Below are 27,436 nucleotides of genomic sequence, written 5' to 3'. Positions count from 1 at the left end.
ATTTTAGTTCTTTGCACCACCCAGCAGTGGTCACAATAATGCAAGTTTCTACTGAGATTCCCAAGCTTCTCAATGTGAAGCATTGATAAAAATCATAAGAAAATTACAGGTATTGTAGTTCTTGAGTTACAACCATTCATTCAGTGCTCACTCAACGTTACAGCCATGCTGAATGAATGGTACTTATGCCTAGTCCTGAAGTTTGTTTATTTATATCTTGGTTTTATTCTATTTTCCCTACTACAACAACCCTATGCAGTGTGTTGAGCTGCGAGACAGTGAGTGGTCCAAAGTCACCCAGGTGGCTTTCATCTCTATGCAGGACTAGAACTCACAGTCTGGTGTCTTACCACTACATCAAATGGCTGTCAAATTAATTAGAAGTCATGGTTGTTACAGCACCCTTGTAGATGGGTATGTGATCAAAATTCAGGTGCACTTACATCCACAGGCGCATTTCAACACCTCCCACCCACCTATCTTCCTCCCCACTTCTGCACTCCCCCCCCCAGTTGCCCATCACAATCTTCTTGCTCTCATTATTCATCAAACACACCTGGGCTGACACCCTTCACAAAGGACTTGCTGGCCATGGGAGGCCTTTTTCCTGAAGTCATATTTGAGGGCCCAGGCTAAGCACACCCCATTAACAGTGGGAGCAAAAAGACAGCAATGGTGGTGGGGCCGCGGGGTGCAGGGCAGCCAAGCCAGAGTGCAGAGTAGTGAAGGTAGCTTTGAGGGGGGCTTTATGCCACATTGTAGGTTGGGCTGAATTGAGCTGGACTGGGGCTTTGAGTTGGAATGGCTTGACTTGAGGTGGGACGTTGGCTAACAGTTGGTGGGATTCAGTTAACAATAGCAATGAGGAATGATAGGATTGCCATTACTAAATAAGGTGGTCACATGATCTCAAACTTTATGACCATTTCACTTAGTGGCAAAAATTCCAGTCCCAATTGCTGTTAAAACTTAGGACTACCTGTATTTTGTTTGTGCCCCATTACACTTACTCATATGCTCTCCCACTTGCGAAGGATGATACTTCAGAGATTCTGATGCCTAACATGACAAAGTAAAAGGTAATTGACATGCCCCTCAAAAAGCATAAGGGTAGAAATCTATTATCGAGTCTCAGTGCTGAGAGAGCTGTTAATTGCAGCGAGCTATAATAGTCCCATGATTCTTATTACGACAGTAGCTTTCTGAGAACTGGAGTAGCCATGTACATCTATTTTATCTGGAGCTATAACTTGACAGTCCTGGGAAAACTCCATCACTTGAGAGACTTCTGGTAATTCCTAGCAATATGAATTTTGAGACACTACTGAAAATATACATTTACAGTATTGGTTTGAATAGTACATTTTTAAACATGTATTAAATCAAAATAGTAAGAAAACACACAGAAAGAACTGAGACATGAACAAAGGCAAATATACATGTCTCAGGATAATGTTGCAAGATTTTATCTGGGTCGGTCACCAGGACCAGAGATTTACTTTTGGACTTCTGCTGGAGTCTGCAACTGAGATCATTTTTGTAAGTTTTGTCCTTACTTATCTCTTTGAACTTTGCTGGAAAACCAGCAAAACCAAATCTTTCACCCTCATTTAAACTTAAAACTGACTATTGGCAATTGTTATAATAGTTTGAGTATTATTTAGATACCATTACTGCTTCTGAATATGCACTAACATACTTTGAATATTTCTTGTGGTAATGAGACTATTCTGCATTTCTTTGTAGTTGGAAATGGAGAAATTGCAGCTACAAGCCCTTGAAATGGAACATAAGAAGCTCTGTGCTCGGCTGGAGGAGGAGCGTGGCAAGAATAAACACGTTGTCCTGATGCTAGTGAAAGAATGCAAACAACTATCCAGCAAGCTGGTAGAAGAGGCCCAGAAGCTGGAAGAAGTCATGACTAAATTTGAGGAAGAGAAAAAGAAAGCCAGGGAGTTGGAGGAATCTCTGGCTGTGGAGAAACAACGGAGCACACAGATGGAAGCCCAAATGGAAAAGCAGCTTTCTGAGTTTGACATTGAGAGGGAGCAGATGCACGCCCGCCTCAGCAGAGAAGAAGCTCACACAAGTGACCTCAAAGAAGAGAGGGAGAGAATGAGAAAAACAATTGAGCAGCTCAGCAAGGAAACTGATGCGAAACTCCACCTTTCTCTTCCACGAAGGAATAAAGAGAGAGGCTTCGTTTCTGTCGCCACTGGAACAGAGGGGCCCATTTTGAGGACGCTTTCCTGCCAGACAGATGCAGTATTAATAGACAGTGGAAATGAAAGTGTTAGAAAGTTGCCTTTAACAGTACCCATAAAGCCTTCAACCATCCACCCTTTGCTTTCAGGGCACGCAAAAGTGAATATATCCTCCAATGCAGCATTTGTGAAGCCCATCATAGACAGGCATTCATCCTGCGGCGACCTTCATCTGTCCCCTGTAACTTCAAATCTATCTCATAGTCAAATACGAATTGAGGAGAATGGACCAGTGGCTTCAACTGACTTAACAAGTCTGCCTTCCCCATTTCCAGATCACATTGCATCCTCTCCGGCTCCCAGTATAGCACCCCAAAGCTACTTACAAGCATCATCTGTCCCTTCCCCACATTCTCCATCTGTTAGCACTACGGGGCATCAAGGTCTGAATCCAAGGGTCCAGGCAGCCAGATTTCGATTTCAATCCAATGCTAATGATCAAGATCAAAATGGAAACACGACTCAAAGCCCTACATCAAGGGACGCCTCACCCACAAGTCGAGACAACCTAGTTGCCAAGCAGCTGGCTCGGAATACAGTCACCCAAGTCCTTTCAAGGTTCACGAGTCCTCAGGGTGTGGCACCTGGGCGCCCAGGAATGTCACATTCAATAGATGTTGGCACTTACCCTCCCCCCATTAGCAGAATGAGTTTAAAGACTCCCAGTGTTTCGAGGATTGACAGAGGGAATCCCCCTCCTATTCCGCCCAAAAAGCCAGGTCTTTCACAGACTCCGTCTCCGCCACACCCACAACTTAAAGTAATAATGGATAGTGGTCGCTCCCCTAATGTAGGTGCCAAAACTGAAGGCAAACTCCTGGTTTCATCTTCTTCCTGTTCACCTCAAGGAATCAGGGTAATAAATGAAGAGGTTATGTCTAGGTCCTCACCACAGCTGCCACCAAAACCAACAATAGATTTATCTGTGGCATCTGCAGGCTGTGCCATTCCATCCATGGACATGCCTCAGGTGGGTGCCTGGCCTCCCCCATCCCCTGGACTGAGCCAATCTGCATGTTCTGACAGCTCCTTTGTCATTCCCACCACCATTGCCTGTAGCTCTTCCATAAACCCTCTTAGTGCTTCATCCTGTAGACCATGTGATTCAGACAGCCTCCTGGTAACAGCCTCAGGTAAAGGGTGATGTACCCACTAAACTCCTTCCTTTTTTTTACATTGTCATATAAATATATATACATATATATTTTTCTCCCTAGATTCCTTTCCCTAAGATTTCCTTTTGCCTTTTTCTCTTTCCTTTTTCCCTTTCCCTGTTGCACTTCCACTTAATGCCTACTAGGTTTCAGGGGCATGGGAAATTCATTTGCTTTAATGAATTCTGGTTATTTTGTGCAGCCAACCTGTTTCTTTTTTCAAGGAAGTTGAAGAAATATCTTAGAGGCATTGTCTTAAAATCGGAAGTATTTTTCACCTGTTGTTTGATACTGTAGTATTTGGGGGTGGGGGTCTGTTTGTTTAATCCATCCCTTTATAGTTCTTTCCTCCGTAAGAATTGAAGGTACATTTTCAAAATAACTCCCAGTGCAAAAAAAAATAGGCCAAATGAAGAGAAAGGCCAGAAAATCCTTTATTGCTTTTGCTGCTCACCAGTCTTTGCTTCCTCTTTGTTAACTGCTTCATCTGATACAAGAGAGCTGCCAAGAAGCAAAATGATTGAAACATTTATATCCTGCCCTTTTGGAGAAGTAGTACTGCTCCTAGTCAGTTATACCGTTTAAAAATGACAATTTCATAACAATGATAGTACAAAACAAATTGGCCAAAGAGAAAAGGTCAACTGTTCTCTACTGTCTGCAATAAATCTTCATCAACTGTTAAAAAAAACAGCAAAGGAAGAGAAGAGTATATTCCCTGAGTGGGATACAGTGGGATTTTTTTTAAAAATGAAAACACTTCATTGGTTTTATGGTGTGTTTTCTCTACTTTTCAGTAATGCTATTGATTTAATTTATTTCTATAGCATTCTGCTATAGTCATTGTAGTTCCCAAGGGAGAATTGCATTAAGGGAACTAGGTGGAACCAGGCTGTTCTTATGCCATTAGTGGCTTGAAAGATTTCTGAAAGATGCTGCAAAGACTGGGCATTTGCTTGGTAAGAAGGCTCTTATATGTTGAGCTCTTGCTTTGAGCAAGGCACAGATAGAATCATGCAGCCCTGTGTTACATAATACAGGTGGTCCTTGACTTACAACCACAATTGAGATCAGAAATCCTGTTGCTAAGTGAGGCAATTATTAACTAAATCACACTTGATTTTATAACCTTTTTCTGCCTTTGTCATTAAGTGAATCACCATGGTCATTACACAAATCATACAGTTATTAAACACATATGGCTTCACTGTTGACTTTACTTCTCAGAAGTTGGCTGAGAAGGTCACAAATGGAGATCACATGACCTGGACACTGCAACCATCATTTGTCCATGCCAGTTGCCAAGCTCCCACTTGACCATGAGGATGCTGAAATAGTCATAAATGCAAAGACCAGTCCTAAGTCACTTTTCTTCAGAACCACCATTGTAACTTTGAATAGTCACTTAACAAATGGCCATAAGTCAAGGGCTTTGAGCTGAAAGTCACGTCTGCAATAGCTGCCTACCTTATTGTGTGGGTCCAGAAGAGTCCATTGGGGATTACAATAAAATAGGGGCTATCTTGCAAATATTTGTGACTGGGGAAACTTTACTTTTCTCTATCAGTACTGTATAACAGTAATGTAATTTTCCAAATGAAAATCTGCAACTTTAAGAATATAATTCTATAGTTTAGCATGATATACATAGCACTAGCAATAGCACTTAGAGTCATATACTGCTTCATAGTGCTTTTACAGCCCTCTCTAAGCAGTTTACAGAGTCAGCATATTGCCTCCAACCATCTGGGTCCTCATCATACAGATCACTAATATGCTCATGCTCACTACACATCCAGCTCTAATCCTCAAAACTTTGGTATATCAGTTCAAATAAGGATCATTCCTCTTATGGAATTATTATTATTAGAAGAATAAATTCTAATTATAATCTGGAAAGTAGTGATGCACAGCAAAATGATGGGCAGCATAACTCTTTAGCACCTAGGATCTGATGTGACATGGGAAGAATCCCTAAAATATGCAGAATTGCTCTAATATTCATCTAATGTCAATAGGAATAGAACATTAAGAAAATATTCAGTCATAATCACAAACTTTTTTCATGGTGGGTATGTGCTGTGCTTGCACAAGATTTCTATTCCCACCTTTATGGCTGGAGAAGTGCTAATTAAATAATTAATATAAAACTGAGTGGATGGCCTGATTCAGTGTATTATACATTTGGTTTCTTACAGGCTTTTTGGGAAGATAAAGCAATAAACTAAATAGAATTAAGTTAAAGTTTTCTTCTGCGTGATTACATTTGGGGTTCCTGTTAAGATTTAGCAACATGTAGAACAGGTCATAAAAGAAATTGCATTATTTTTAAGAAACACTGTATACAGTCCTTAGATCAGTAATTCTAGAAATGTATTAATAGCTCTTCAGAACAATCTACTATAGTTCAACTGAAAATGGCTATAAATTATAGCCCTAACTAGCCTTTGCCATTTTATTCACAAAACCCTTATACTTCCAAACATTTTTTAGCATGCAATTTTCTGAGAAAATACTGTTTTCATTTGCCTGCCAGATATTTCAGGCTTACCTGAAAACTAGTTTATCAGCTAGGTATATGGTTAGTTTAAAACTTATTAAAAGTAACACTTGATTTCAATTAAGCATAATTATTTTCTCAGTCTAAAATGCTTTAAAATGTTTTTTGTTCTAAACTCAGTGTAAAGTCTTAGCACTTCATTAAATGATCTTCAACTGAAGGTACATTAATCATTCTGAAAGGATCTATTAGATTAATCACATAACCATAGTTGAACTTATTGTGGTTAAGTTTTGCCATATTTAATGTTTTGGTAGTTTAATAAGTCAATCATGTTTTTGAGTAATTGCTTTCTATTTTCAGTGATAAAAGCAGACTTAAAGAGTTATTGGTCTGCTTTGTTTTGATAAAGCCAGGACAGTGTAACTTCTAAAATTCCTATTCAACAATTAATAACCAAATGGTTCACCTATTAACCAGGCCTCTGCGGGTATAAAATTCTCATATTGCACAATATTTTATTTACTTTTCATGTGATGATTGCAATTCCACGTGGTTGATTTCCCCCCCCTCACTTGTGATATCATGTGAATTAGGGGTTTTGCCCAACTTCATGAGGATAGGAAGGGTACTCTGTATTTGTGTGCACTGAGTACTTAAAGAAATTGAATCTGGCATAGGACCACATTTGCTCTTTAGGTTGAGTGTGTCCAGTTACATTCTGCTGCACCCCCAAAAATAGCATATGAAGCTATTGGAGGCTTCGCTTCACTGATCTAGAATAAATGAATTGCTTTCTCTCTAGTCTTTATCAAAGCTATTAGTTATCTAGGAGAAAATGGTGGGGGGAGGAGAGAGAGAAAAAAAGAAAGAAAGAATTTGTAGCTCTTTACAGCTTTGTAAACAGACTTTAGAATTTATTGCCTTTAACTCTTTATGGAAGGTGTTTTGAAGATTAGCATAACATTTCTTAAAGCCAATATTTGCTAAGTTTATGAACAAAAAAGATAAATTCTATAATGCTCTGAACAATTGAATTTCCCATGCCCTGAGCTTATATTTTCTTTTTTCTTTTTTAAACATCCTTTCAATCAACCTACATGATTCCATGTGGTTTGTTTCTAATATAAATAATTACAGGAAAATTTGGGAATGAATTCTTTATTAACCATCTCCACAAACTGAAGCTGATGCCAGAAGCTGTTTTTTCTCCTTGTTCCTTTCATTCTTCATCACTGCATGCCCAATTCTCCTTTCCAGATGCTTTATGTTTACTAACTTTTGCATATAAAGCTGCAAAGCTTATTCATGTTTCCTACAACTCCCTCAGTGTATTCAAAGCTCCTGCTTGTTTATAAGATATTTGAATTTAGCATGGATGAACATTATACTTAATTAATATGCAGTGCAACTATTACTACTTGATTTTTAACTATTTAACGTTGTTTTATAAGACTTTTTAAGGTCTGTCATGGGGCTGCTTCATTCATGTGTCCCTACATTGAATTCAGGTTTCCTTTAAAATATATGTGTGTGCCATGTTTTGCATGCAGCAATCTACCTGTAAAGTTTCAGGGATTTTTCATAGATACTGCATTTAACATTGGAATCCTATTAATTGCAAACAAGCTTATAAAGAAGATGAAATGTAAGCATTGGCAAGAAGAACAATACTGTATAATTAATAAACACATAGCCCATAGTACTCAGTTGATCTTTAATGAATAACTGTGTTCCTGAAATAGAAATATTTCCTAGAGCTTTACTCCCAACATTGTTTTCTGTGTGGTCTCTACAGATAGTTCTCAACTTATGATGACATTTGGGACTGGAACTTTTGTGGTCATAAACCCAGTTAGTCCCAATTTTATGACAATTTTTACAGTGATCATTAATTGCATCCATTTTCCCCAATGGTGTTGTTTGTCATTTTTTGTTTCTGGAAATCAGCAAAAAAAGGCCACAAATTGCATTTATGTGACTAAAGGATGCAGTCTGCTATAAATGTGAGCCGACAAGCATTCAAATTGTGCTTAAGTGATTATGGGAGTAGTGCAGTAGTCATAAGTGTAAGTCACTTTTAAGGCCATTGTAACTTTGAACCATCATTAAGCAAATGGTTATAAGTTGAGGACTACCTTTATTACAAACCCATGCTATCATTTGATTGTCATAGTTCACAATAGTGCTGAATAAGATATTGATGCTGAAAGTTTATTTCCTTTTTCTCCTCCTTTTGATATTTAAAGAAAAAGCATCCAACACTGTAGGGAATTAGGAATAAATTCATCATTAAATTCAGTCCATAAAAATAAGTCTTTAACTCTGTGGTAGACTGTGAAGTGGGTTAGTCTTCTATCATATATGGGCTTTGAATTATTGCTAAGAATATCATCATAGCAAGAATGGGTTTCTTCCACAATAATCATATTACCTAGAATTCATCATCCTTGTTTATTCCATTTTAAGAAAAAATGAAATTATTTGTCAAATTAGCATCCACCACTATATTTTCAGAACCAAACTGGGTTGCTTTGTGACAAGAATAAGGACTCTATTGTACAAACATAATTTGATGAAAGTATATAATTGTTTCTATTATTTGTATTTTAAAGAGGGAAGCATGAATTACAATTTGGTATTTAACATGAAGAAAATAGCTGATTCTCTCCACACAACTGGTCTCAATCGATCAAACTGAACAATGACAAAATTGAGACATATTCATCGAAGTTCTAATTCGTGATCTATCAAGGGAAACAAAATGGTTTAAACTACAAAAGTTGTTATTCTGATTGTTTTGCCTATATTCTGTTTCTTGTTTTTAATTATCATGAATGATTTTGATAGAAGCTTTCAACAATTGCTTGTAGTTTTGTAGATAAAAGAAATCTTGTGAAATTCACATGATATGGTTCTGTATTGTTTCCTTTCCTTGGTGAAACACAAAACTTTCTGTGATGGCATGCTCTGCAGGAACTTGGTGCTTCAAAACACAACATATTTATGTTCAGAAAAGCTAGCCCTTGGGTAAAGGAGTCATTTGTGTCTTCCATGGATACTGCAACCAAGAAGCCAATTATCCTGTGCTACTGAGAAATATAAGTTGTCTCCTTCTGCCCCCAGCATCAATGATTAGCCTGACCGTGAGATCTCTGTTGGAATCTTGGCTTGGGAATAGAATTATCTTCTTTTTTTTTTTAATAGAATAGCTTTCTAGAAGGATGGCATACATTAATTAGGAACAAAAGTAATATTTGTAGAGAAAATAAGAAACTATTGCTAGCAGTGTAGCAAAAGATCGATTACAAGGCAAACTTCAAGGTGCTGATAGCCTTCTTGCTCATTTTCCTGCCTTTTATTTACTACTTTATTCTTTGTTTACCTTTTTTTAACCCATCAATGTGCCTTGCTATCTATTTAAGTTTTCAGTGCCTCCCTTTTGGCCCACTAAATATTATCCAAGGCCAAAGAGACCTACTATGACTCCACTATCAAGAACCAATGTGGGAAACTATGGCCCATTTATGACTTGTGGACTTTAATTTCCAGAATTATGGCTGGTTTATGGCCCATATTTCCCCACCCCTAATCTAGAGACTGATTTTATATGCTGATTTTATTTTGTATCTATATATTTGAAATTACTTTCAAGCCCAATCTTCTTTATCTTTTGTAGACAAATCTGATTATTACCATTGTAAACATGCCATCTTTAATGAAATTTACTAATATTTCATAATGGACTAGAAACCTAAGTATAAATGCATTGCTCTACTTGGAAATTATTAATAATGAATTGTAATATCAATATGATATTAAATTGTTTTCTACATTGATATTTGATAGCATAAATGCCAAATTGCAATGCAAATGTTACTCTAAATCCTACATTCCCATCATGGTACCCTCCAGATGTTTGCAAGGAATTATGGTGATTGAAGTTGAACGTACTGGGAAGACATCCTGTTGTGGAAGATGGCCATACATAATGCTTTACTTTAAAAAAAATTAATGACCTCTTGGCAATAGAATAGGAACAGCTTATATATAATGAATGTTCTTCAAAAAAGAAGAGACATTCCTTTGTATTTACTCATTTTTAGTGAACAGTTCACAGTTCCAAGCTTCTTTATTTTCATTCCTCTTCTCTATTTCCTTTTGCAGCCTTTTGATCAAGGAAGAGTTCACAAAGTTTTCCGCACCATATACAGCAAACTTCATGTCCTTAATAAGCTGTCCTCTAAAGCTGTTAACCTCTGATACTTGGAATGTCTAACCAAGATAACCTTTATGATTTTCTAAAATTCTGCTCTGTCAGTTGCCTTTCTTAAAGGATGATGTGGATCTTTGCCCAGTAATGTTTTATGACTTTTACTAATTGTGCACTGTAATATTCTTTTTAAAAACATCACAAAAAATGCAGCAGTGCCATTAAAAATGAAACTGCAGAGTGATTAGACCACCAGAAAAACAAGTTTGCATCAATTATAGGGCTTTCAATTGTTTCTTCTGAAATGCAAATTTCTTTAAATGTTATTTGTAAGACATGGTATTTCAGAGTTTTTAAGAAGGGGCATAATTCTGTGTGAAATATCTCACAGTTTTCCTGCTAAATTTAGCTAACTTTAAAATTGGAGAAACTTGCTATTCAAATAGCAGTAGCAATAGCAATAGCAGTAGACTTATATACCGCTTCATAGGCCTTCAGGCCTCTCTAAGCGGTTTACAGAGAGTCAGCATATTGCCCCCAACAACAATCCGGGTCCTCATTTTACCCACCTCGGAAGGATGGAAGGCTGAGTCAACCCTGAGCCGGTGAGATTTGAACCGCTGACCTGCTGATCTAGCAGTAGCCTGCAGTGCTGCATTTAACCACTGCGCCACCTTGGCTCTGTATATCTATATATAGAGAGAGAAAGGAAAGCAGTAGGCTTCCTCCCATATTTGGGCATACCAGGGGTTGTGACACTAAATACATATATATATATATATATATATATATATATATATATATATATATATATATATATATATATATATATATATATATATATATATATATATATATATATATATATATATATATATATATATATATATATATATATATATAGTTTCCTTGTGCTCATAGAATTACTTTTTCAGTTTTAAATAACAATAAATATAATCTTTTAGAGCTAAGCGTGACTTTAATTCTCTTGGGATGCAGGATTTCAAATAACACAAGAGCTGACCTCAGTTTTTACAAAGCCAAAATCTCAGAGTTTTCATTTGTTGAGCATTATGTATAACTTGCAAAGTGTGCAGCATTAACTTCTTGTGTGTTCTCTCTAATGGATGTTGCTTTTAACTCACAGGCTGGTCTTCCTCCCTAACCCCTTTATTAATGAGTGGTGGTCCTGTTCCCCTGGGTGGCAGGCCCACCCTTCTTCACCAAGCTGCTGCCCAGGGAAATGTCACTTTATTGTCAATGCTGCTTAATGAAGAAGGTCTGAACATTAATGATTCCTGTGAAGATGGCTGTTCTGCCTTGTATTCTGCTGCTAGGAATGGACATACAGGTGTGGCATTTCTCAGAGATTTTATTATATTGGGCCATTATCTAAATGCTGTTTTCAAATTAGCAATTTATATTGCAGTTCCAAATATTATGAGTAGGTAACCTATAGTCTATAAGCAACATATGCCCCCAGAGTGGTTTCTGCAGGTCTCAAAGCCATCAAAATTACATTGCTGAAATTGATGAGAAATCACTGATTATCAGCAATGTAATTTTACTGTGTATTTGTAAAAAAAGAAAGTGTGTTAAATTTCATAACAATTATTCTGTGGTCCTGCAAAAAAGACATGATAAAATCTTATACAACCATTGTACAGGCTGCGTAGCTCCTCTTCTAGTACCATGAACAGCTCCGGCTGTTTAGCATCAGGATTTTGTACGTAACACCAACAATTTTGCACTTTGCATTGGATGTTGCATATAGAGATTTGTTTCAAAATGTTTCTAGCTTCTGATTCAGACTGCTGTGAATTCTTCATCAGCACTGAATAAAGGAGACTTAGAAAGTAATTTAGTGGTTCCCTAGGCCCACAATGGCTAAGAAGGAAATAACTCTCACAACAAATATGGATATTTGTTGGGAGCAAATCAACAATCTATATAATCCAGTATCTTGTTTCCCACAGAGACCAATTCTCTGGGAAAATCTTAAGCAAGGACAAAACATAGTAATCAGCAAGAACTCTGCATTTTGATTCTCTAAAACAGCCATTATAACTAGTAATCTTCTGTATACTTTTTCTTTATGTGTTTGTCTAATGTCATAAGCTAAAGGTCCCTATTACATCTTGTGGCAGAAAATCTAATTGTCAGGAAATTTCCAATCCATTTTGCTGATGCCTAAATTCTTATGGCAGTGCACATAGTTCATTAAGGCTGCTATAAAATACAGCATGCATATTTATTTATTTCATGAATTTGATAGCTGCACAATACCAAATGGCATTCTGAGTGGCACATATCCCGGTGACCTAGGATTTAGTCTATTAAATTTCTCAAAACCTCTGAAGAATTACACTGCAGGAAATTTTAAAAAGCAAAGACTTTTGGAGCTGGCATTAAACTTAATTGTAATTTATTCCTCCTCTTCCCATTTTCCCCTCCATATATTTCAACTCATAGATTGTGTAAGATTGCTGCTGACTTCAGAAGCACAAGTTGACCTTATTGATAAAAACGGATTTACCCCCTTGTGTTCAGCAATCGCTCAGGGACATTGCAAGTAAGTAATTTGCCAATTATATCTTTCTTTTTTGCCAAACAAAATTGCATATGTTCTTTAAGTTTCATTTTTGGGGTGTATAAATTTTGTGAGTGAATTAATGCAAAGAAATGCTTAGCCCTCCTATAATTCTTCCTGAAGTATGCATTATTGAAATGATTTAGGGCTTTTTAAAAATGATTATGCTACAGGGAACTCATGCCTAAAATTGATTTTTTTTTAAAATTAGAGATGGACACCTCTCTACCTGTCAGCTACTCTTTAAAAAAGAGTAGCTTTTTTGGTACCTCTTCCTGGACTTATGCCATGACTCCATGGAATCAAGGGGAAAAAATGCTTGGGATAAGCAGGTGGCAAAGGCTGCAACCATATCACTTTTCTCTTAGTGCCTCAATAACTGAAATATGTATTTTCCTGAGCACCGCTATTCCCACATAGCCAAGGAGAAGTCAGGGGTTCTTTAAGGAGCAGTCAAAAATAGAAAAAGGAGGTCCATCCAGGCACTGCACATCATTAGTTTTTTTATATGTGCAGAGACACATTTAAAGGTTGTAGACCCCTCTCCACCACATAGTTCACATTCTTGCTTTCATATGTATGTAGAAAAGGGAAAATTGGGGTACTGTACTTTCTTTTCTTCAAGAGCATCTCTAAAGTGAAGCTTTATATTGATTTATAGTTGGGTTTTTCTTGACAGCCTCATCAGACATTTCTTTGCAAGCACAAATTAAGATGAAATGAAAAACATGGGCAGTTACTGGTAGTCAGTGAAGAAATTGCATGCATAGAGATTTTCCCGTTGAACCTTCAAAACTAATCTGCTTAGAAGACAAAACCTTCTATCAACTCCACTTAACTGCAGACTATTGGAATAGAACAGGGTGGTATATTTCATTTTCTGCAACACCTGAAAAAAATGTGTAAAAGTTTAAACTGTTTGCAAGAATGATGGATTGAAGAAATCTTTAATCTTTTAAAGAAATTGATAAAGATGAATATTTGATGTCCTTGTGCTAGAATTGTTATTGGTGTGCTTGCTAAGAAGCAACAGTGAGAACTGGACATGGAACCACTGATTGGTTCAAAATTGGGAAAGGAGTCCGGCAAGGCTGTATACTTTTGTCCTGCCTATTTAACTTTTATGCAGAGCACATCATGAGAAAGGCGGGGCTACATGAATCAAAAGTTGGAATTAAGATTGACAGGAGAAATATCAACAACCTCAGATATGCAGATGATACCACTCTAATGGCAGAAAGTAAAGAGGAACTCTTGATGCGGGTGAAGAAAGAGTGTGCAAAAGTTGGCTTGAAACTAAGATCATAGCATCCAGCCCTCTCAATTACTGGCAAATAGATGGGGAAGAAATGGAAGTAGTGACAGATTCTATTTTCCTGGGCTCCAAGATCAGATGGGGACTGCATCCAAGATATTAAAAGAAACTTGCTCCTGGGGAGGAAAACTATGGCAAATCTAGACAGCATACTAAAAAGCAGAGATATCACCCTGCCAACAAAGTGTGTATAGTCAAGGCTATGGTTTCCCAAGTTGCAATGTATGGCTGTGAAAGTTAGACCATAGGAAAGGCTGAGCGCCAAAGAATTGAGGCCTTTGAACTGTGGTGCTGGAAAAGACTCCTGCGAGACCCTTGGACTGCAAGTGATCAAACCGGTCCATCCTAGGAGAGATCAACCCTGACTGCTCTTTAGAAGGTCAGATCCTGAAGATGAAACTCAAATACTTTGGTGACCTAATGAGAAGGAAGGACTCACTGAAGAAGAGCCTAATGCTGGGAAAGACTGAAGACAAAAGAAGAAGGGGACGACAGAGAATGAGGTGGCGGATGGAGTCACCAAAGCAGTTGGCATGAGCTTAAATGGACTCCAGAGGATGGTAGAGGACAGGAACGCATGGAGGAATGTTGTCCATGGGGTCACAATCAGTCAGATATGACTTCGCAACTAACAACATACTTGCTAACATACATGTGTAGGAGATAAAGATGAAGTATCTACAGTAAAATGCATAATTCTCCTGACCCTCAGAAGGCAATTATAACCTCAATCATCTCTTCCGTGGGGTGGAAGCAAGGGCAGCTTCTTTTGTCTGCCAGGTAGAAGGACCCATCCATCTGTAGACTGATTTTATCTTGGAGGCTAACTAGACAGGGTGGCAAAGAGAATCTCTTCTCTAAAGATGTCTGCAATATTAATTAAATCATTTATTGACTAAGTGAAAGAGGTTTTCTTTCTTTCTTTCTTTCTTTCTTTCTTTCTTTCTTTCTTCCAATCTGAGCAGCATATTAAAACGGCACAGACTTTGATGGTGATTCCGGTTGGTCTATCACTGCAAAACTGTTTCAACAAATTAGCAACTCCATAGCAACAGAAAAGGTAGCATTGCAAAGTTGTGAGCTCCAATGTGCATTCATGTTTGCCCTTACCAGCTACGTATGGGCCCTCCCAACTCTCTCCCTCCCTCTCCCTCCCCCCCTCTCTCCCCATATGATGGGAATGAAGTAATGGATTAACTACTCGAATTCCAGCACATGACAGAGTCCAATAGAATGGAGATCAGGGAAGGGGATGGGAAAAAATACATTGCCATAAAACATGAGAGCTGCCACAACTCTAGAAGGATTTAATGGGCTCATTTTCTAACCAATAATAATACATTAGATAATGGGCTATCATCAGGCTATGCCACGGTTACCCTGAGGGAAACATAGAAGCAAAAGGCAAGTGGACATCTTTTAAAGCAGACCTTTGCAGCAGATCTCTTCTAAATGATTCAGCATGTCTCTTCACAGAAATCTCAAAAGTAGAAGACATTTCCAAATTTCCCTGTAGGCCTCATTCTGATTCAGAAGGCCATGGCGGTTCAGTGGTTAGAGCGTAGTACTGCAGACTACTTCAGCTGCCTGCCGGCTGCCTGCAATTCAGCAGTTCAATTCTCACCAGCTCAAGGTTGACTCATCCTTCCATTCTTCCAAGCTCAGTAAAATGAGGACCCAGATTGTTCGGGGTGATATGTCAAGTCTGTAAACCACTTAGGGCTGTAAAGCACTGTGAAGCAGCATATAAGTCTAAGTGCTATTGCTATTGCTTCCTTTTTAAATAAGAACCAAACAAATTCATAAAGAAAAACAACAATAAGTATATCAGCCAAAGAGCTTTCTGTGCCCCAGGCTTTCACAGCCATCTCTTCAAGTTATTGGCCTGCTCATATATCTCATGTTCATATAAATATCAGTACTTTCACTTGGACTCCAACATCATAGATAAAGGAGACATTCTCTAGTGATCAGAATAAAAGGATTAGGTCCATAAGCCACCTAAATTGTAATAACATCCTCTACAAATTTATTGTTATAGTAGAACTATTAAGAGCTTAAATTTCCTAGAAGGATTAGTGAATTAATCCTACAAGCACCCCACCTCTCAATGCTCCTTCTTATTTCTTCCTTAGAATTGGCTAAATAACTATCAAAAGCATATGGGAATTTGGTAGTGAAAAGGAATAAGACAATCCAGCAAAAGGACTATACAATAGGGACCAAAATTTAGTCTTTGTGTTAGAATCATCCAGACCTTCCACTTGGAATCACCAAACTTTGATATTCTTCATTTCAACATGTAGGCAAAATGTACAAGCAATCTGCCACACAACTCTGCCACTTTAAACCATGGGTGTCAAACTTGATGGCGTCACATGACGTATCACAATGTATTGTGACTTTCTTGCCTTTGCAGAGCTGGGGTGGGCGTGGCCTGCACATGATGCATCCGGCCCGCCAGTTTGACATGCCTGCTAAACTCTGCTTGATAGGAAACAGTGCAAGGCTTTCAGCCCAAGTGCCATACATTCTCAATGTGGTGTAGCAGTCAGCAGCTTGTCCACCAATTAAGGTTCTGAACACTTCTCAAGTGTAGCCCAATCCCTTCTCAAGGCAGAGTGCATTGTGGCAGTCCCTTGAGCAAGAAGATATTTGGGTTTCTAGAGAGCAGTAAGAAAAGAAAAGGGAGTCACAATCCAGCCATACTAACCGTTTTCCTTTGTATCATATTTTCCAGGTATTTGGAATTATAATACCCAGAATTTTCCCCCAGGAAGGGCATGTTAAGGGAAGGGTTCCTGTTTACAATAAAACAAAATGGAAAGTTCACAGTACCACATTTGCCAAAGCAGGAACTCTGCCATTCATTATAACTTTCTGTCAAATGGCACTTTGCTCCTGCTCTTAAAAATACATTTTGAGGCTGGGTGAATAAGTGGGTGGAGTTGGGATTTTTTCCCCTCTTTAAATACAATTAAACTTTTAAAAATGCTATTAACACTAAGAGCATCATATTATTTCTGTTAAGGCAGATACCTTCCGAATATTTAAACTAGAATACCCATAGGCTTCATCCAGCATAATTAAAAGACTTCCAAGAACTATTGGAATTGTAGCCTTAAATATCGAGGGGCACACAATTTGTTCATGTGTTTAGCAACAAAATGAAAGACCATGTATGCACTGTTCAGCCAATCTGTACCTCTGACATAAATAGCAGAAAAATTCTCACATCACATTGCAATTATTGTAATAGATGTTTTAGAAGTTTTTCCTACTAAACTAGAATTACAACACTCAAAGGTAATTACTGTATGTTTTATCAAGTGCGTCTGTAGATAAGTTTCAGTCCACCTTTATTTGTGTATATATATATATATGTGTGTATGTATGTATGTATGTATGTATGTATATACTTATTGTAGCAATAGAAGTGCTTACTTGCTACCATTCTGTCCAAATTATTCTAAGCTTAAAAAAATGGAGTTAAAGCAATGTAGAACAGTGTCCAAAAATGTTATATCAGCAACAAGTGACTTTATACTTGCCTTTCTCAGCAGAAAGCATCATACTTCTTTCTCAATGGATTTCTCTATCATTTTTAAAATAAAGCATTATAGAGCAGGAGTGTCAAACTCAAGGTCCAGGAGCCAGATCCAGCCCATCATGTGGTCAGATCTGGCCCACGGGGTCATCCCGGTCTACTCTCTGATATTTTGAAAAATCCTCCTTCATTCTTATATATCTTGAGGTCCTTTGATTAAGTCTTGCTATAATAGATGCTTTTTATTCCTCTGTTTTATGCATGAATATTATCTCATCTTAATTTCAAATTGGTTCAGCTAGTTCTTGCTCTGCTGATCCCTTTTCTACAGGCTCAAACTTAAGTTGCTTTTTAGTTCATGGTATAAACACTTCCTTATAATTGAATCCAAGATGGGGGCTGCAATGCTGTTTGTGTGTGTTTCTGTCTGTGTGTGTGTGTGTGTGTCCATGTGCCCATGCATGCACAAACACACATTTATCACCAGTGTAAGGGTTTTTAACCTATGGTCCATGGACTCCTGGGTGTCTATGGATAGATTTCAGAGGATCCCTGAACTAGGATGGGGAAAAATACAGTTTGATTTTTTATGACTTTATGTATTTAAATATATTTTTTCTGAAAAACATTTTATAGATTTGACCAGATTTTCAAAGAGGTCGATTGGAGAAAAAGATTAAGGACCCCAGTGGATCCACGTAACTAAAAATAATCTTTGAGTGGTGCAAAAATTACAAATACGGAGTAGAAATGGATTTAGATCATTTGAAATGTATTTTTGGTTCTTACATTACATAATCGGAAGACAGTACAGTTATTTAATAAACGTTTGTGAATTCTTATCCAATAACTCATCTGTAATCACTTCAAACTGAGAAACCAAGTAGTAAGGCTGAAGTATTTAGAGCTCATATTGAAAAAATTCTGGAAAGGGATTTGGCTTAGGCATCAGAGTTAACTACTGTAGAATTGCCATATGTGGACCTAAAGTAGATTTTTCCTCTGTGCCAGAGGAATTTGGTTTTTTTGCCTGTAACATGTGCTTTATCATTCTGTCTGAGAAAGACATGCAAATAGCAGTGCCACTATCTTCCAGAAAACTCTTTTTAATCCAGCTTTATTTTTTGAAATTTGGATCCGACACGGTGGCTCAGTGGCTAAGAAGCTGCACTTATCAGTAAGAAAGGTTGGCAGTATGGCAATTCGAATCCCTAGCTCCACGTAACGGAGTGAGCTCCCATTACTTGTCCCAGCTTCTGCCAACCTAGCAGTTCAAGAGCATGTAAAAATGCAAGTAGAAAAATAGGAACCACCTTTGGTGGAACGGAGATGAGCACCGTCCCCTAGACTTGGGAAAGACTAGTACATATGTGTGAGGGGAACCTTTACCTTTACCTTATTTTTATTTTCAGTGTTTGCTGGTTAAGCAATGAAAGGGCTGAGAGACAACATTGTTGGGCATTAATTGGCCTTAATGGAGTTCTGCTTCCTGGCATAGTGCACAATAACCAGTTGGAATGAGGAAACTTGTCTACAATGAAATATAATTCAGAGATGTACTAGACAGCACTGCTTGAACATGTCAGAAAATGTTATTTTATGATGCATAACAGAAAAGACAACAGATATTGTTTTCCCAGTGGGCCGGGTGCAGAGCAATAATGATGCTGTGTAAAAGTGCCCTTAGCGCTGTGGCCCATTCTTCCACAGGAGAAGCTGGTCAGGTGCACTAACCCTAAGTCTTCTCAAGCCTGGCTCAGGCTTTTTCCAATATTCCTACATTATTTATTGACAGTGTTAGGGATGTAATATTAATCTTGGGTTGGCTTGTTTTGGAGAATGTTTATCCTACTTTATTTTTGTTACAACAAGTAAAATTATCCTTTTTATTATTTTTATTTTTATATTTATTATTATTTATTAAGGATTATTAACCCAGGACTAATGTTTTTGTCAAGGGGGGAAGTATGTCAGATCTGCCAGTCTTGCCTTGACGCCCCACTGGCATTCTGCCAGTGTGTGTGTGTGTGTGTGTGTGTGTGTGTGTGTGTGTGTGTGTGTGTATGGCACAACCAAGGACCAGAAGCCAGACTGCAAATGCACAATTAGCCTCTTTAAACCCCTCCTATTCTTACATGAAACACAAACCCCCAACCAATCAGAACATACCTCCACCCAATCAGGACACACCTCCACCCAATCAGGACACAGCCAAGCTCTCACCCAATCAGTTCAAACCCCCACTGGCAGTTAAAAGGAAGGAACAGCCGAGATCTCACATTGCTCCTGGAAGCACCAAGCCTGAAGATGACGAATGAGACTTCGTCGAAACATCGCCAAGACATCACCAATTTTACGTGGGAGAAAACCCAAATAACTAGAGACCTACATGTATCTGTCACTTTAAATGCTCAAGTGAGATATGATTGGATGCTGTTGCTTTAATCAGCCATAAGAGGGAGTAGCAACTACTACTGTTCTGTTCCTGGTTGTTCCTGTATGTTCTCCGTGCTTGTTATTGGAGTTGAATACTGTATATCGGATGGTGGCTACTCTGTATGTTAGTTACCTGTTTACATGGTGAATTGTGAGTTGAGCATCTGTGTAATGGCTCCTCTCCTAACTTGAGAAAGTAAAAACTCTTGAAAGGGATTATTTCAAAAGGAACCTTTAATCAGGCAGGATGGAAACCATTAGAGGCAAAGCAGCATCTGAAAACCTTTCGGCCATGCAAATGGGATTAAGCTGATAATGACCCCTCCCCTTTATCCAATGCAGATTCTGACCAATACACAAGTGTGAAGATGCTTCCTTAACTCTTCTGCCCTGGGAGTCAATAAAGCACACGTTCCCATGGCTATTTCTAGTTAGACATCAAAGTTATATACCCCACATGGCTATCATAAGAGATGGTGGGACCTTCAGTCTCCTGGTGACAGGAAACCAGTTGTAAAGTTGTAAAACTCAGTTGTTTCAGATGTAGCTAATGATTTAACTCTGAGGCTCCCCTCCTCCCAATTGAATGGCAGTATCACTTTTGGGGATCTGACAATCTGTAAACCAATGTGTTGTATCATAGACTGTGTATATAATTCAAGACTACTTATCGCTTGTTTTGGAGAATGTTTATCCTATTTTATTTTTGTTAAAACAAGTAAAGTTATCCTTGTTTTAACTTCGGCAGCTGTGATTGATAGTGTGACTATTCAGCAGCACATTCCTTGCTACCTTCTGCTACTCAACTCTAGTCTCCAAAAGGAGATATACTTAACAGACAGGAAACCTATTTTTGCTGATTATATTTTGCAGAAGAATTGGCCAAAAATTCCTTCCTTCTTCAGCTCATGAGGTGTCCTCAGTTTTCTTAAGCTTATGATATTTTAAACAGCCAAGAATATTAGCAATATGTAGAATATTAGCAATATGTAAAGCACAAATAGATATCATTAAAAATAATAGGAATATGCAAAACTCATGGTAAATGTAACAGGCTGTCTCAAAAGTTTAAAATTTTTTGAAAGAGAACTGTGATTTAAACATGGTGAGTAGGCTTGGGACTGTATGGCATAAGCCATGGTGGCACAGTGCTTAGAATACAGTACTGCAGTAATACACTTCTGCTGACAGCCGGCTGCCTGCAGTTTGGCAGTTCAATTCTCACTGGCTCAAGGTTGATTCAGCCTTCCGAAGTCAGTAAAGTGACGACCCAGATTGTTAGGGGCAAAATGCTGAGTCTTTAAACCGCTTAGAGCTGTAAAGTACTGTGAAGCAGTATATAAGTCTAAGTGCTATTGCTATTGTTACAATATTTCCTTCAAATCTATTTTGAAGGAAATAGGATTCTATAGAAAAATAATCAATAAACGGTATTATTTCTTTGAAGCTGCATTTTATCAAAGTCTGTTTCTCTTGTGGAAGTATAGTTGAATGCTTTTAAGGAAATTGGAAAAAGTACCCAATTAATTATTTTGGAACAACAATGAGAAGCAGAGTCTTGAATTAAGGACTGTTTTACTCTCACTTATTCATTTATATTACATTACACCTGTCTATGAAAATGTTTTTGTAAGAAATATTGAATATGGATGTTTAAAATTCTGTATCTGCTTTAAAGATTGCAGTCTCCCTTATATATTCTTGCAAATTCTGCATTTTAAAGTATTTGCTCCTGTGTAATTTTGTTTGTTTGTTTGTTTGACGCTCTTTATTTATGTTTGCTTCTTATATCTTCTAGGTGCACTGTTTGTTTGGAGTTGAATTGCTCTGATTTATTTATGTATTGGATTTATCTAGCCAGTTTATATAACTGATCAACCCAGTTTAAATGTGTGCATGCTTAAAAAGATTGTAGTTAAATGACATTGTAAAGGTCAGGTGTTTTTCCAGATTTTTTTCTTTTTCCTAATCTGCTTTTGTCAATTTTTCTTTCCTTAGATCTGCAGAATTATTAATCTTGTATCATGCCAATGTTAATCATGCTGCTGAAAGAGGAGAGACTCCTTTACATTTGGCCTGTAGAAATGGAAATATTGAATGTGTTAAACTTTTACTGGAAGCTGGAGCAGGTAGAAGTGCAAATACCTCTGTAAGTCTGAACTCTTTTTCAGTCAACATTTCTGTTGAGATGTATCTAATTTTTGTTGGTTTGTTTTTTGGACATAATCTCCCTTTTGTTCAGGAGTTTAAGGCACATCTATATAGTACTTTTCTTCCCCATCATAGGAACCTGTTCTGACCCCCTCCTCCATCCAGTAACGAATGCCGAGACAAGCTTAACTGGAATGTCCTTTAATAGCAAGACCAAAATCTCGGTGGCTGAAAGCCAAGCAAACAAACAGATAAGGACCTTGACAGCAACTCAGACAAACCTTGGCAGCAATCCAGCCTGCCAAGTTAGTTACAACAGTTCTCTTTAGTCAATGCATTGACTTCTGCAAAAGGGCTGTGTGCATAAGCAGTTTTTTTATAGTCTGGAGAGGAGCCTAATGACCACAAGCTGAGTGCAATTACCTCCTGTAATTGTGTAATTGTTCCTGATGCCTAGTAGCTCTTCGATGGTGTGCATCCAGGAACAACTCGCTGCTGGCTTCTGGATCACTCTCCCTTGTCTCCTCCCCACTGGTCCAAGGCTCAGGCGCCACCTGGTGGCCAACCAGTCTCTCTGCGCCCTGCTCGGAGTTGGAACCCTATTCAGGGTCCTCCACATCCTCCAGAGCTGACTCATAGGGCCCCTTGCTGTTGGAGTCTGGTGGCAGCTCCAATGGCTCCTGCTGGGCCACAACAGGAACCCTACAAGATGCAATGGGCTGAGAGAGAGAGAGTGACTGCTAATAACCAAGCAGACAACTTTGTCTCCCAAAAGTAGAGAAGGGATCTAGGGGATCAGCCATATTGGACTTAATTCTCACTAACAGAGATGAAATGATGAGAAAGTATTGAAGCTACAGGAACCTTGGGGGAGGGAGAGAGTAATCATGAAATACTGGAATTCAACATTATTCAAACACAAGCAATGGAACAAAGTCTAACTAGAGTCTTGGACTTTAAGAGAGCTAATTTCAATAACCTTAGAGAGAGCTTGGGAAGGATTCCATGGATGAGAATCTTCAAGGAGAAAACTTGGGGAAAACAAGAAGCTTGGGAAACTTTGAAAAGTGAGATTATAAAAGCCCAGTGTAGCACAATACCAAAGAAGAAGAAAAATAGCAGCTGTCAAAAGAAACCAGCATGACTGCATAAAGAACTCTCTAATAAATTGAAAGGAGAAGTATAATAAGTGAAAAGAGGGGCACATAACTAACAGAATATCAGCAAATAGCCCAAGCCTGCAAAAATGAAGTGTGGGAAGCTAAGACTTAAAATGAACGAAGGCTTGCGACAAAAGTAAATAACAAAAAAGCTGCTTTCAATATGTAAAAAACAAGAAAAAAGTCAAGGAAACAACTGGTCTATTAATGGGAGAAAGTGGCAAGAAGGTGACAAGCAATAGGAAGAAAGAAGTACTGCTCAACTCATTTTTTGCATCCATCTTTACACAAAAGGAAAAAACAGTCCAACCTATCTAAAACAGTACAATAAAAAAACAGATTAGTAAAACAAGTTAAAATAGCCAAGAAAATGGTAAGTGAACACCTTTCCACCCTAGATGAGTTCAATTCACTAGGACCAGATGGATTACACCCCAAGGTTCTGAAGGAACTGGCAGACATGATCTCAGAACCACTGAATTATATCTTTCAATGCTCCTTCAGCACCAGGAAACTACCAGAGGACTGGAAAAGAGCTGATGTAGTTCCCATCTTCAAAAAAGAAAAAAAATAGATCCAGAGGACTATAGACCTATCAGCCTGATCTCAATACCAGGGAAGATTCTGGAAAAGATAATCAAGCAACGAATCAGCGAACACCTAGAAGCAAACAAAGTGATAACCAAAAGCCAACATGGGTTTGTCAAAAACAGATCATGCCAGACAAATGTTATTGCATTCTTTGACAAAGTGACAAAATTAGTGGACCAGAGGAATGCTGCGGATATAATTTACGTTGACTTCAGTAAGGCATTTGATAAAATAGACCATAACCTACTACTAGAATAATTAGAAAAATGTGGGTTAGACAGCATCACCACAAGATGGATTTGTAACTGGTGGACCAACCGCATTCAACATGTAGTCCTTCAATAGAATTTCAGCTACATGGAGAGAGGTATGCAGTGGGGGACCCAAAGGCTCCGTTTTAGGCCCAATACTCTTCAACATCTCCATCAATGATTTGGATGTGGGAATAGATGGGGAATTCATAAAATTTGCAGATGACACCAGGCTGGCAGGAATAGCCAGCACTCTAAAAGATAGTTTACAGAAGGATCTTGACAGACTTGAACATTGGGCCCTACCTAACAAAATGAAATTCAATGGTGAAAAAAGTACAGTTCCACATTTAGGAGGAAAAAATAAATGTACAGGTATAGTATAGGTGGTAACTGGCTCAATAGTAGTAACTGTGATAAGGTTCTTGGAATCCTAGTGGAAATCACTTAAATATGAGCCAGCAGTGTGCTGCAGCTGCCAAAAAAAGCCAACTCAGTTCCAGGGTGCATTAACAGAGGGATATAATCAAGATCATGTGAACTGTTAATACCACTTTATAATGCCTTGGAAAGACCACACTTGGATTACTGCTTCTAGTTTTGGTTGCCACGATGTAAAAAAGATTTTTAAGATTCTAGAAAGAGTGCAGAGACTAACAACAAAGATGATTAGGGGACTAGATACTAAAATATAAAGAATAATTGCTGGACTTGGGTATGTCTAGTTTAATGAAAAGAAGGACCACGGGTGACATGAAACCTTTGCTAGTTGACAAAAGCAGTGTTTCAATATCTCTGGGGTTGCCACAGAGAAGAGGAATTCAAGCTATTCTCCCACTCGAGGGCAGGAAAAGAAGCAGTGGGACGGAAACTAATCAAGGAGAGAAGCAACATAGAATTAAGGAGAAATTTCCTGACAGAACAATTACTCAGTGGAACAACTTGCCTCCAGAAGTTGTAAATGCTCCAACACCAGAAGCTTTTAAGAAGAGATTAGACAACCTTTTGTCTCAAATAGTATAAAGTTTTCTGCCTGAACAAGACTAGAAGATCTCCAAGGTCCCTGCCAACTCTGTTATTCTGTATTCTGTTATATATGTACTCATATCTACTCTACGCACTATAAATACCTGTTCCATGACATTTTTGGAATAAAAGAAATATTTCATTTTTATATGGCAAACCTTAAACTAGGGGTATTACTGGGCCACGGCCTGTTTGGAACTGGGCCATGTAGGTAGCAGGCAAGATCATGCGATGACTATCTTGCACTTGCCCACAAAGCTTCCCTCATGCAAGCAGGGGCCATTCTCAATCACAAGAAACTATCCTCCCACCAGCCGGGCCGCCAAGCCAGAAAGGTTGGGGACGGCTACTTTAAACAAGTTTTAATTGGCACTTTTCCCCCAAGATTCCTGAAATAACTATCTTTCTTATTCTCATGCTTGGCAGCTATAAGATAAGAAGTGACATTGTTCACAATGTTTTTCTGTCATCTTCATTTGCATGATTTCAGTGTTAGAAGAGTTTTGCTTTATGTCTGCAACAAAATCTTGGACACGGCACATCACAATAAGACAAGGGTCTTTTATTGCTCTGCCTTTGCAGTTTGTCTAAACTTTCCACACCTTCATTTTCTACATGGAGTTACCCATTTTGTATTATGAACAAGTTAAGACATTGCCACACTTCAAAGCCATATTCACAAAGGACACAATGAATAAAGGTGAATCTTGAATCAGATGAACTTCCATTGAAAGGAGTGTGGTGCATTATACAATATATAAAGAGATCATCTGCTTTAAATATCCATATTCTCCTCTCCTTACAGTATACGTTTCTATTTCTAGGCACAAGGATTCAAACATGTGCATATCTGTAAGCTGTGGCTACAGTGACTTTCATGATAGGCTATTGCATTTCACAAAGTAACAATATATATCGTGCAGACTTGATAGAATCTGATTTTGCTGTATGTTATAAATGTATGTATGTATGTGTGTGTGTATGTAATGCAATGTTTAATCTTACATATGAGTGTTTTGTTACATGCCATGTTAGATATTCAGAAATAAATCTACTGATTTCAAAGCAGATATATTCAGGAATGTTTTTTTTTCTCTTCAAAATTCAAGTGCAATCCCTAAATCCAGGGATATTTTTAAGGGATATACAGTATTATTGTTTTTTCCAAGACAGTTTTTCTTTTCTATTTCTATAGACATGTGTATATGCACACACATATACCAAAAGAAAAAAGAAAAAAGTTGCAATTGTCTCATTTGGACCTTTTTGCTTACCTGTTGTTTTTCTTAATGTCCTGTCCTCCATTTCAAAACTTGAGCATTGTTTCTAAAGCCTCCAAAGTATGATATCAATTTATATAATAATCAGATGAATATTATTGATAGGTAAATTAATTTGCACAAGCATAATTTAACATCAAAATCCCATTACATTTCCCCAGCTGAGCCACACCATTTAACAAGCCTGACAAATTTCATGAAAAAACAGCAAATTCTAAATTATTTCTTTTGTTTTTAATGCATGTTTAATATTCAAGAAAAGGAGAGAGATGTGGTAATTTATGTTGCAGATATCAAAAAAGTAATGACATGGAAAATGGTATTCTGGCAGCAAAATGTATGTAGTCAGTCATGCTGTTAAGATGAAGTATTGTTTTTTATTCACTTCCATTGAATTTCAGTCAAATAGTATAATGAATAATTATAGTTTTAATTACTTTGGGAGATAATCCACAAGGCATAAAGAACTGTTTGAAATGGATCTTTAAAAGTAATACCAGTTATCAATATTATTCTTTCATCCTTTATTTGTAATTGCATTTGTGACAGGAGAAAAAAAGCTAATTGGCAAAACTATTTCCCAATTGAGCTTGACCACTTGACTTTTGACTTTGGTTGAAACACAAATTGGGGCAGTCAGTTGCATTTTGAAGAAGCAGGTTGCACTTTCCCCCCCAGAATAAGGAATATTGGAAAATACTGTAACTTGTAATTTGCCATTTAAGGGCAGAGAAGCCTTATTCTGTCAAATGTACTAATTGGGAAAAGGGGACGGATTAGTAATAAAAAGTGTAAGATTTACGTAATTTGAAGAGAAACCAGAGAACAGTAATAAAGTAAATATATGCATTCAGAGGTTGGTGTTTAAAAGAAATGAATCAAACAAAATTAAGGTTTGAAAATTATTTCCAAAGGAATTGTACTTTCTTTGTGCTTTGTGCTTTCTACATTATGCTAA

At 37.8% G+C, this 27,436-nt stretch overlaps 1 protein-coding gene across 1 annotated transcript in view; it reads left to right on the top strand.

The window, feature by feature from the left end:
* CTTNBP2 (cortactin binding protein 2) overlaps positions 1 to 27,436 on the top strand; it is a 125,084-nt gene that overhangs the window by 51,903 nt on the left and 45,745 nt on the right. Inside the window, exons 4-7 of the mRNA XM_087723645.1 lie at positions 1,747 to 3,397; positions 11,279 to 11,482; positions 12,604 to 12,703; positions 22,018 to 22,168. Coding sequence (XP_087579771.1) covers positions 1,747 to 3,397; positions 11,279 to 11,482; positions 12,604 to 12,703; positions 22,018 to 22,168 — 2,106 coding nt within the window. The remainder of the gene's footprint in view (positions 1 to 1,746; positions 3,398 to 11,278; positions 11,483 to 12,603; positions 12,704 to 22,017; positions 22,169 to 27,436) is intronic.

Source organism: Thamnophis sirtalis, unplaced genomic scaffold (assembly GCF_051295495.1).
Source record: "Thamnophis sirtalis isolate CommonGarterSnake01/CBP01778 unplaced genomic scaffold, rThaSir2_p1.2 scaffold_9, whole genome shotgun sequence".
Classification (NCBI taxonomy): Eukaryota; Metazoa; Chordata; class Lepidosauria; order Squamata; family Natricidae; genus Thamnophis; species Thamnophis sirtalis.
Note: the sequence above shows the minus strand (reverse complement) of the source record. Positions and strands in the feature narration are given on the sequence as shown.